The following is a 12,586-nucleotide window of genomic DNA, read 5'->3' on the forward strand; positions in this document are numbered from 1 at the left end:
ATTCATCTCTTCAACCCTGAAAACATCAACACTTTAAGAAAGATGATTTCCTCACTTAGGAGGTAAGAAAACTGTCCTGCAAGTAAATAACTTGCATTAATTCTAAATAAAGAAATTTTTATGACTCAATATTTTAATTAAAATTGTTCTCAATGAATCAATTAAAATTAAAAGCTAGATTTCACTTTTTTAACTATTAATAAAAATTCAGAGAATACAGTAGCTTTGTCAATATAAAATTAAAACACTGATTTAAAGTAATATTGGTTTTCCACTGATAAAGATGTGCCCCAATTACACCATGAAACAATTATAGTCCTAATTTCCATTACTAACCAATAGACATAGAAATAACTGACATCCCAGAGATAACATTTGCTTCAATAAACTTTGATAAAATTATTTTCTTATAGTTTCAATGTTAATCTAAAAATTAAGTGTGCTGATTTAATATTTAATGTTTTAAATAGCAATTCAATTTGTACATGAGACTTATAAGAAATATATACTAAAGAACACATTTCTCAGCAGAAAAAAGTTAAGACAATTCCTGATCTTAAATCACTGTATCTGTATCAAACCTAAATCCTCATTTTTCAAGAAGTTATACATGAAGAAATATGAGGACTGCTGAACAAACTTAAATTATTAACCTACTACTAACTATTCAACTATTTAAAATCAATCAGCACTTTTAAAAGGAAGCTTTATAATTAACAAAACTGTACAGCCAGTGAAACTATCAGAAGGTACTGGTAAAGTTGTGGTGACTGACTTCACTGGTGAATTATTGTGGCCAACACTGGCAATCTTACCACTCAAAAGAGTATCTACTTCAAACTGATGAACATTAACAGGTACCAAGTGTTTTTCTTTGTAGTTATTTTAATATGGATGTCATGAATGGAACTAGAAAATTAGAAGTCCTATATAAAATGAATTCTGAGGAGAAGGGCTTATGCTTTTCAGCAAGTCACATCTTTCTCAAGCTTTGTTCAGTCTGCTCATCTGTAAACTGGGAATAATAATCATTTTCTTAAGTGTTTATGATTAACAACTGTAATTAACATGTTTTAGATAATATCTCACAATTTTTCATTAGTAAAATAACATAATGGATGTGACTTTTTAAAGGAAATCAAATATACAAATGCAAAAGACTACCATTCATTTTCCTCCAAAATAAAAAAGACCAAAAAATTATGACCACACATAAAAATAATTCTAATATTTATATGGTTAAAAATGCATAAATAAATAATGCATTTGTTTTCAATACAATTTTCCACTTCTAGTTTTAAGGATTATTAGCATTAAAAACAATTGATTATCTAGATGGGTACAGGCAGTCTCCAACTTTCAAATAGGTTATGCTCCAAACAGCATGCTTAGAACTCATTTTCCCATTTAAAAAAAAGCCGTACATAATAGTTATTTCTCAGATTATCCTCAAAGGCTAAATATATTAATCAACAATGTTTTTTAGGTGAAAAATCAACACACTGACTTCAACCAAACCTATCTACCTTTATAAATTTCTCTGGGAAAATGAATTCCACCATAACATCTCCTTCCCACCTGCATGGAGATGAGATAGTTTATTTAAGGCAAGAAATTTCTTTTGGAAAAAAAAAAAAAAAAAAAGAAAACCTCTCTGGACACCTTTCTAGGTGACCTGAAAAGGTTAATAGAGGTTTTGAATCACTTCATTCTAGGGATGAAAAGAGAAATCATTATGCCTTCAGACTGAGACTTTTTCCATTGCCTGCACATACACAGCACTAAGCATTTATCAAGTTGGGAACTGCCTATATTACAATCATCAACTTAAAAAAAAAAAAGATTAGCATTAAAATCATTTTAAAGATTAGCATTAAAATAATGGTAATTGTTACTCTTTTATATAATTATGGGCAGAAAATTTTATGATTATGTTTCCTGGCTTCATAATCAGTAGATTTAAGTTACTTTTAATTTCATATAAACACAGCAACATGTTTATAAAGCACAAAAATTTTAAACAGTACTAAAAAGGTATAAAATACTGCTTTCATTTCAAATTCCAAAATAATTCCTCATACTTTTATCAACAGATCTCCCTACCATCTCTTTGACAACTTCATTCTCAGATATACCAAAACAATGCTTCAGAAGGCAACATAATCAAGAGTACTTTGCACAGTTTACAACACTAAAAATAAAATAATCCTTACTCCAAGACACAGCTAATAAATGATTTATTTCCTCCCCTGCACAAAGAAACATGTTTTGATGATTCAAAAAAAATTCCTAACACCAATTCCAACATGAACCTAAAATCTCTATAAGGTCAGCTGAGTTAACAGAATCAAGAATCTTGTAGTGAAAAGACAAGAATCCTAAACTGTTGGCAGTGCTTCACAGCATGCCAGGAAACTCTGAAGGAGTTTAAATACTTATACCTTCAAATGACTTAACACTCTCGGATATTTTCAGGAGATATCTAAGACAAATCATCTAGTCCCCAAAGAAAACAAAAGAAAAATAAATAAAAATACATATATACATACAAATAAACTTTCAAGGTAGACGCTGGAATTCTTTGGATCTACCTCAACCTAAGCCTATGGTCTGGAAAAAGCCAATGTGTTACAGTAGTGTTTACAGTTTTATACTGGTTTTTACCTAACTCTTAGTAGTTTAAAATACCGTTTACCTCTTTGGGATCCATTATAAACATGCTATCTTTTAAATCTTTAAGAAATCAGACAAATTGGAGGAACATATTAATGAAGAGAAATAGTAAACAAATAGGCAAAACCAGGAAAATCAAAATAAACATGCTCATTCAACCAAATCAAGGCATTAATCTCCAAAGTGTTCTTTAGTTTTTAAATATTTTGAAGGAAATGAAAATAGTCCAAAGCCTAGGTATTAATATGTCTGAAGAGAGGAGAGAAACACACAATGGGGATATGTGAATCTAAGGAATACATGCTGTCTGAAGCCTTCTCATTTTATGTCATCTAAATCACCTTGTAGGAAAGAAACAGAGACCATATTGAAAACGCCTGCAAGACATGCATATGAATTGGAGATCAATTTAAGCTGTGACAAGACAGAGTGTGCTCTATTCAAACTGAATGCAATCTCCAGATAACTGTAAACTGGAAACATCCATGCCTACACCATAGAGCAATTTCAAAGAAAGTCTACCCTTAGCCCGTGTATTATAGAACCTATGTGCACCATGTTCTTCAAACAATTGATGTTTATAAATCTCCCCCCTTATTTTTTTTAGTTACACAGGAAGCACTGGCCTTCAAAGATGCAATTTTGTTTTAAAAGAAAAATCACCATATAGCATAGCAAATCACCATTAAAGGTTTGGCAGAAATTTTTACTTTTTAAAAAGATCTTTGTCTAGCATGACACCATCTGATGTTGTTTGAAGAGTTAATCTTAACATATCCATACACTCTTTCAACCTGGGATCAGACGTTCGCAATCCTGTAGATTTGAGTGCCTGTTTTTAAAAAAATAAGAGTTTGTAAATACATAGTGCAAATAATGTATATGCTTATTCCAACTACAAGTTTTTATTCCTGTATATAAAAACTCCTACCCAGAACCTGAATATGTATATGGGCATTTTAGGGTCACTATTACCCACTTTCTGGACAAGTTTCTCATTGTTTCTTTCATTTTCTTTCACTGATTACCTTGAAATGAGCATGATGAAAATTTGAAAACATAATAAGAGAAACAGTGTCAGTCAGAATCTACAGGTCAGATGATCTTTAAGACTACATTTCAATATTCCTGTATTATGGATTCAGTATTACTGATTTTCAAAAAGTTTAAAATAGAAGAATACAAAAACTTACTGTAATAAATTTATGAACAGGTATTTTCTCTTGTCCTTCTGCAATTGTATAGAACAGCAAATCTTCCAAGCTAGGTAACAGACCCTGTTTTATTTTACTAAAGGGGAAAAAAGAAAACAAAATTAATCCTTGTGAGAACATTCTAATGGATTTTAGGTATATCGTTATTAAATCATCATTGAATCAAACTACATCTGAGCTGATCTCATCAAGACTGTCCTGAGAAATGCTAATTTACCAAAACTCCAACCAGTATTACTGAAACCACACTGAAAAAGTAAAAAATGATTTATTAACGAATATAAACATTTTTAATCTCAGGTTTTAAAATCCTGATTACCATTTCTGGTACTACTAATGCCTACACATCTGTTACGGTGATACCTTCCTGTACAGCCTAATACAACCCCAATCCTAATTATAGAGCTCAGCCAATGTTCAGGCAAGAGTCAACACTTTATTCTGTGTTCTTTAAATATGATGACTATATTTATGTATTACTAGAATAGTTACCCTGATTGTAAAATCTGGGGGAGACGGCAATTACATACTGGACAGTATGTATACCAGTTTTTGAATCCTAGCTGTAATACTTACTAGCTGAGTCACCTTGGATAAATTAAAGAACCTTTCTATGGTTTAGTTTCCTCATCTGAGAGGAGATAATAGCATCTACCTCACCAGATTGTTGTGAGGATCAGCTGACTTGGTACATTCAATACATTTAGAATGCTGACTGGCAGAGAATAAGGACTCAACTGATGGTAGTTATAGTTAATATTTCTAAAGTGATCTTGGCTTACATATACAGACCAAATGCCACAAAAATCACAAAGATTGTTAGAATAAAAATTTCTTTTTACCATAAAAGGACACTAAAATCTTAATAAACTAGTATAAAGTGCAGTAATTAACCACACATTTAAACAAGAAAGGAATTTTTTTCCTATCCACTGAAAAGCTTTCAGCTAAACAAATTATAATGAACTTATTTAATGCTTTTTTTTTTAGCTCTGAAACCACAACACATTTCAATATTCTGAACATCAATGACTATCATAAGTATTACAGTGATGTTATAAGACTTACAGATCTAAGGTAAACAAATCCCCTCCCCATCTATCAGTATTTTTTAAAACAGGAAGGGGAAATACATACAGTGTGTGTTTGTGTGTGTGTGTGTGTGTAAAATATTATGGAAAAGACTTTATATTTCAAGAAAGTAAGAGAAAAAATTAAAGAGAAAGAAAGGATGGAATACTCGTTTTCTTAATTTCAGAACAATTTTGGACTAGCCATAGGTTTCATGGGAAAATTGTACACATTATTTTTATAAAATAAACTCACAGAACATAGGTCTGTATAAAATTGTGTTTTTATACTGTTAAAAAGAGTTTTCTAGATATTCTATCTAAATATTTACTGAATTACCCAAAGATTACTTAATAGTCCTATACGTCAGTAAAACCACATGTATTTATTTCCTAATATAATTACTTTCCAATTACTAGTGGGTCCATATATTTCTATCTTAAAAGACAACAGAATATAGAGCTGGTTCACAGAACATGAACAGCTATACTCGCACGTATAAAATTTCTCCTAAAAGAAACATTAGTATTGGTATTAATATCATTTATACTTGCTTTCAAAGCTGTTACACCAACTTTTAGTTTTTAAAGTAAACCTTAAAATGTATCAATTTCATGCTAAAGTCTTTAAAAACTAACACATAAGATTACCACAATTTAAAGACATATCCTGGAAAAATAAATTTATATATATATATATATATATATATATATATATATATATATATAAAATGAAACAGGGTTCAAATAGTTCAAGAAGTTTCCCAAGACTGCACCGTGGCAGAGATGGATTTAGAACCCATTTCTCTGAATCCAGAGTCCATATTTTTCACCACTACAGTATGCTGGCTCTCAAACTTACTACCTAGTTATTATTCTCATAAGGTACAATTTTTCTAGGTCTTACTCTGATCCAAAATCATTAAACAGCATTCAACAATACTGATGACCTAATATTTAAAGAAAAAGTGAGTCAGCCATCAAAACATCAGTGGAAAATAACATACCAATTATTTACATAAAATGGTTTGTCAAATAAACTTTAGATAGTGGTAGTTTGTCACTTTAAAAAACTGCAGAATAAGCTTTCTATGTATTTGCCACACCAGTAAATGGTATTTGCTTTGCCTAAAAGCTAAGTAAATAGCATAAAATATACACTTCTTTACCTTATGGTACAGAGCACAAAAAAATTTAAATGACCATGTTATTGTCAGAGCTAGCAAAAAAAGTAAATATTTACTTGCTTTTGGACAAGAGACTAATTTTTATCCATTGAGGAGAGATTTAAGTCATCTCTAAAAAATATGCTCACAGAATAAATGGGTCAAAATTGATAAAAAGAATACTACCTATCTCAGCATTTAAAATCTCAGACTCTGATCTGAGAAGGTGTTAGCTTCAACACTCTGGTGAACAAATAAATGAAAAGATTCTCTCCAACTTTCAAACAGGTAGAAATTACTCCAAAGATCTTTCTTGATATTACCCCCTTTTCTCTCCCCAAATTTAATATGGATTTGTGGCAACACGTCACAGTAATGTATTTTGCTATGAAAATTTTAAAGCTAAAAAGTATATTTTAAGCATATAGTAACCAGGAGATCCTTGAGGAGTATTTAAATTTTAATGACAAAAAAACCCACTAGATTGTAGGAGGCTTTCAAATCATTACAACTACTGAGAAACCCAAGTGAACCCTCCAGATTCCCTGGGGAAAAATATAAAATGGTCATGACACTCAGCAACTAAAATAGAACACATATAGAAGATTAGTAAATCCAGATAAATCCTTGTTTCATACTTTTTTATTCCTTCCCTTTCATTTTCCCTCACTTCCTTTCTAATTACTGTCCTTAAGATCCTTTCACCATCATTTTGTGACTTCATTTACCCATTCCTTCCTCTATTTTACCCTCACAAAATACCTGCCTAAAACACAGAAATCATTCTTTAAGAAAACAAAAAAAAAAATGCCATATATTTAACTGGCATCTAGGACATGTACAGCATTATGTTAGTTGTTGCTTACAGTCTAAATTGAAAAAAGAAGACATACATAATGAGTAATTACAAGAAAGGGACAATGAGATACACTCTGAAAAATTACTTCACTATGGACTAATAAGGTAAAGCTTTTTTAGAAGACATGGAATTTGAGCTACACTTGAAAGATGGGTAGGAGTTGAAAACATGGCAACAGAAAGGGATTCTCAGCAAAGGAAACAGAATGACCAAGACAATGAAGGTAAGCATTCACTGGGTGTTTACAAGGAACAGTAAACTGGGAGAGCATAAGATATATGAATTAGGGTGGCTGTTTCTATTTATGAGCTGTTAAAACACCTAATTTTCACGGCTGAGAGAGATCTATATAAATTAAATAATAAATGAGGAGACCACCTCCTAAAAATTTACATATGGTGTTTAAATTCAGGGCCAATTTCTGCAACATAAAACGAGGTACTTTGTTTACTGATCAACCAGTTACCCAATACCGAAGGACAATTTAAGCTCCTCCGTCTGGTATTCAGTTCTCTATATATGGCTTTGTACTATCTATTCTTAACTTATCACTTTTAATTAACTAGATTCATGAATCTGTAAATAAATCCTATCTTACCTTTATTTTTTAATCCATATAAGTCTTCTGTTTATAATCCTCCTTTTCCTAATCCTTTAAGGTATCAATCATCATTTCAATCATTATACAGGGCTTTCCCCAACCAGATTTTCTATACTCTTTTTAGCACTCCCTGGCTGTATCACTAAGTTTTGTACTTTTCTTATACAGCCTATGTAAAGATGAATAAAATAAGGATGCTGTCTAGGAGAGCCAAGACTATGGCAAGTACTAGGATATAAGGGTAAAAAATGTATTAGGAAGGGGTGCCTGGGTTAAGCATCCAACTTTGGCTCAGGTCATGATCTCACTGTTCATGGGTTCAAGCCCCACGTCAGGCTCTGTGCTGACAGTTCAGAGCCTGGAGCCTGCTTCAGATTCTGTCTCTCTCTCTCTCTGTCCCTCCCCCGCTCATCCTCTGTCTCTCTCTCTGTCTCAAAAATAAACATTTAAAAAAAATTTTTTTAAATAAAAAATAAAAGTATTAGGAAGTACAAAGTAAGCATTCAACTGTGCCTTGACAGGTGGGAGAAATTAAGGAAGTATAACATAATTAGGAGCAACACTGCAAACTCTCCCTCATAGTTTAAAATCTTAAAAGTTAAAAAACTCTAGTATCAAATGAAAGGTGGAAAAGGAAAATCATCAAGTCTTTAAGAACTGCAAAATGAGAAGGAAAAAAATTGAAACGAATTATATTTAGTCTTATTTTGTTAAATAATATTTCATATTACCTGACTTCTCCAAACTATAAACCTTCAAGGCTGGCATATTACCTTCCTTAATATTTTTTTGCAGGGGTCAAGCCCATGGAACTCAAACACCTAGTATAGCATGGTAAACCTATCAGAAAGTCAGGAACTTTTTTTCCCCAACTAAGTTTAAAAAAAAAAAGCTCCACTAACAATACAAAAAAACACTTTGATGTTTTTACTTATTTCATTTTAAAACAATGATCTTTAAAAAAAAGTGTTTTTATATTGGTTTATCATTCTGAATTTAAAGTGAGCTGGCTGACAGTAAGTTGAGACTCACAGAGAACAGGTGGTATTTATCAGAGGGGAGAGGGGTTGGGAGGTGGGGACCAAAAAGGGGGAAAGGATTAAGAAATACAAACTTCTAGTTCTAAAATAAGCTATTAGGATGTAATATATAGCATAGGGAACACCGTCAGTAATATTTATCAACACCGTATGGTGACAGGTGGTAACTAGCCTTAATCAGTTCCCAATGCATATAAATGTGGACTCCCTATGTTGTACACATGGAACCCATATAATATGGTATGCTAATTACACCTCAATAAAAATTAATTAAGTAAGCATATGGGGTTGAAAGTTCAACTGATGGGGGCTGACCATATACATCATAAGTCTGACAAAGTGATGAATTCTGCTTATTCTCCAAGTCATTCTGCCCCAAGTCTAATTATTGGTGAAATTTAAAAATAAAACATTACATAGTTTAAGGCTTTACTGTTAAGAAAGGATCTCCTGCTATCTTAAAACCCTATGTGCTAAAGTAAGGTTTACAGGGAAGGACGGAGTCTCAAAGTCAAGCAACATGTCTAATGTCACACAATTCTTAAGTGGTTGTGCCAGAATTAGCCCTGGAAAACTGGTCTTTAGTTTCTATATACTTCCTGGTATACCATACCAATTGTGCTCAATTATTAGCCCTCCATTTTAGGAGGAATACCTAGAATTCGTTCAGAATAATTAAAGGTTAAGACTCCTTATATTTGAAGAATTTCTAACCAAAATGCTAATATGGAAATTACTTATGTTAGAGAACTAAACTGTTGTTCCACTTTGTTAAATCCTATAAAAAGTGAGGATGAGATTATGTTAAATTAGGGTTGCTGTTCTAACTGGATTTTACTGAAATTTATTCAAGAACATACCAAAGTAAGAAGCACAAAAGCTAGTGGCTGAGCTATCCATTATCAGCTGATGGCAAACTGTCCACATGTACAACTTCAGAAGTCCAGCCCAGGGGCGGCCTGCTTGCCTTTGAGGGGAGGACGAGGACCTGGTCAGACCAAGTCCCTGATGTCCAGCTCTGTTAGTCCACCTATCCCTTCGGTCAAGTATCCTTTAATACATCAATCTAGTTGTAAAAATAGATACAGTGACTTCTGTTAACCACTTTAATACCATACTAGAGATGATGTCTTTGAAGTAAGTAAAATATGTAGGTTAATGAAAGGGAGACTTCAGCTACACAAAAACAAAAGAGCTCTGAAAATGGAAGGTGCTATGTTCCAAGGCAGTGAACTCTAGTCAAGGAAGTATTCACTCAGAGATGAGTAACAACTTGCAGGAGTATAACAGAAGAGAAAAAAAATCAACTAGGGAGATGGGTTTTTAAGGTCTCTTCCAATATTGCACCTAGAAAGTAATCAATTCAGTACAGTATTTTATTAATCTAATGGTAGATGAAAAGACAAAATAAATCCTAATATTTATGAACTTCAGTCATTTAGTTAGGTCAGTTAGTATATGTGGCCAAGTTATAAACTACGTACAATGAAGTGGAATTAGATGTCTTTAAAGTCACTTTCAACTCCAATTTTCAGTTTTTGAGCTGCTAAAATAGACGGTCCTCCTAAATTCCCATACTAAAGACTATAAACTTTATTCACTCAGGATCTACATATACACAGAAGACCTATACACACACATTTTATACCTAAAGTCTAACTATCTTAAGTTCTTTAAAAAAAAAAAAAAAAAAAGAGACTCAAAGAGTAGTTAATGCTACTGAACCATACCCTTAAAGATAGTTAAGATAAAAAATTTTGTTATGTGTATTTTTACTGCAATTTTTTTTAAAAGCTGAGGAGAACTGGGTCTAGAAGGGGAGAGTAAGAGAAAATAGCCAAAGTGGAGACAGGAAGAACAGAACAAGATGTAGCAACAGATACAAGATACAAAAATCCACAAAGGAACAAACTCATTCAAAGTGGAACTAATCATAATATGAGGGAACACATTACACAACTAAATACAGTTTAGTACAGGGGCCACTAACAGCAAACTAGAGCAGTGCCACCTGTGTTTGTAAATAAAGTTTTACTGCAAGACAGCTGTCCCTATGCATTTACCAACCATCCATGACAGCTTTGCTAATAACAGCTAATTTGAATAGTATTAACCCAGACCAGATAGCCTGTGAAGCCAAAAATATGTACTATTTGACCCTTCAGAGAGAAAAAGTTTGCCAACACTTGCCTGTGAACATCACTATAGTAATGCTCCCTTATGGTAAAATCCGAGATGGAACAAGAAACATTAAACTCTTCATTATATTTTACTGTGGCAAAAAATATGCAACATTTTCTAAGGAGATTTACACTAAGAATAGTTCAGAAAAAGTTTGATGTTTGCAAATAGTGAATATAACTGGATAATGCTGAGAAGAGCTATACAAATCCATATACATTTTTTTTAACTTTTTAATGTAACGGTACTTCCTGTTATATGTACCAGAAACAGTATATTAGAATAGCAGACTAGTAGATATTTACAATTTTAAAATTAACAGATGTGGTTCCTCTAATAATGGAAGTTATAAATGCAGATATCCCTTGAACAACAAGCGTTTGAACCATGTGGGTACACTTACATGTGGCTTTTTCTCAATAAATACAGTATAGTACTATAATATATTTTCTTTTCCTTGTGATTTTAATAACATTTTCTCTTCTCTTGCTCACTTTATTGTAAGAATATAGTCTGTAATACATATAACATACAAAATATGTATTGACTGTTTGTTATTGGTGAGGCTTCCAGTCAACAGTAGGCTATCAGTAGTTAAGTTTTGGGGAAGTAACCTAATTTTTGACTGTGAGAAGAGGCTGGCACCCCTAACAACCACATTATTCAAGGGTCAATTATACTCATAATGAGAAATCTTAAAATTAACTCTAAAGAGGCAGAGAAAAAAATGTCCATTCTCACAAACCACAACTGCTGATATCATTTGTTTTCCTCAAAATACTTTTTCCAAGCATGTTTTAAAAGCTTAAGGGAAAAAAAAAAAAAAAAAAAAAAGCTTAAGGATCACTTGAGATCATACTGCATAGAAATTTTATATTCTAACTTTTGACCTAACATTTTCTTACATCTCCCAAAAGTGTCTGTATACATTTTAAATGACTGAAAAAGAGGGGCGCCTGGGTGGCGCAGTCGGTTAAGCGTCCGACTTCAGCCAGGTCACGATCTCGCGGTCCGTGAGTTCGAGCCCCGCGTCAGGCTCTGGGCTGATGGCTCAGAGCCCGGAGCCTGTTTCCGATTCTGTGTCTCCCTCTCTCTCTGACCCTCCCCCGTTCATGCTCTGTCTCTCTCTGTCCCAAAAATAAAATTAAAAAATTAAAAAAAAAAAAAAATGACTGAAAAAGAGACTCTCATATGTATGTATGTATCATAATTTACTCAACCATTCCACTAATGTTGAACACAAGTTTTTTTTCCATTCTTCTCTAATATGTAGGGTACTGTACCAAAAGTATTAATGAATAAATCTTCCTACAACTCAAGTTTGTTAGCCTAGACTCCTAAAAATGTATGAATATATTTAAAGTTTCACACAGTTTTAAAACTGTTCTTAAAAAGCCTGTACTCTTGGAGTGCCTGGATGGCTCAGTCAGTTAGGCATCCAACTCTTTATTTTAGCTCAGGTCATGATCTCATGGTTGTGAGACTGAGCCTCACATCAAGTCTCCGTGATGAGCTGCAGAGCCTGCTTGGATTCTCTCTCTCTCTGTCTCTTAAGAACTCCCACCAAGAATCTTAAGGAAGTGCCTATGTCACTCACACCTTCATGAAGATGACCATTTAAAAATCTTTAGAGGCCTGTAGTAGAAATTAACAGGCAAAAAAACAAAAAAACAAAAAAACCCACCCACACACATATACATATATTCAAATCTTGAAATCTACCAACTTATTGTTCATTATGCAATATTAATAGTTCCATTTTAAAGTTAGTTCCGTTTTAAA

General features: G+C 32.7%; 1 protein-coding gene across 3 annotated transcripts in view; it reads right to left on the reverse strand.

Annotated features, from left to right (window-relative positions):
• Positions 1-12,586, reverse strand: part of GLS (glutaminase) — an 82,246-nt gene that overhangs the window by 63,580 nt on the left and 6,080 nt on the right. For all 3 annotated transcript variants that reach the window (XM_049615295.1, XM_049615296.1, XM_049615297.1), the window contains exons 2-3: positions 3,867-3,963; positions 3,384-3,505 (exon numbers count right to left, since the gene is read on the reverse strand). In XM_049615295.1, coding sequence (XP_049471252.1) covers positions 3,384-3,505; positions 3,867-3,963 — 219 coding nt within the window. The remainder of the gene's footprint in view (positions 1-3,383; positions 3,506-3,866; positions 3,964-12,586) is intronic.

This window comes from Panthera uncia (assembly GCF_023721935.1).
Source record: "Panthera uncia isolate 11264 chromosome C1 unlocalized genomic scaffold, Puncia_PCG_1.0 HiC_scaffold_3, whole genome shotgun sequence".
Taxonomy (NCBI): Eukaryota; Metazoa; Chordata; class Mammalia; order Carnivora; family Felidae; genus Panthera; species Panthera uncia.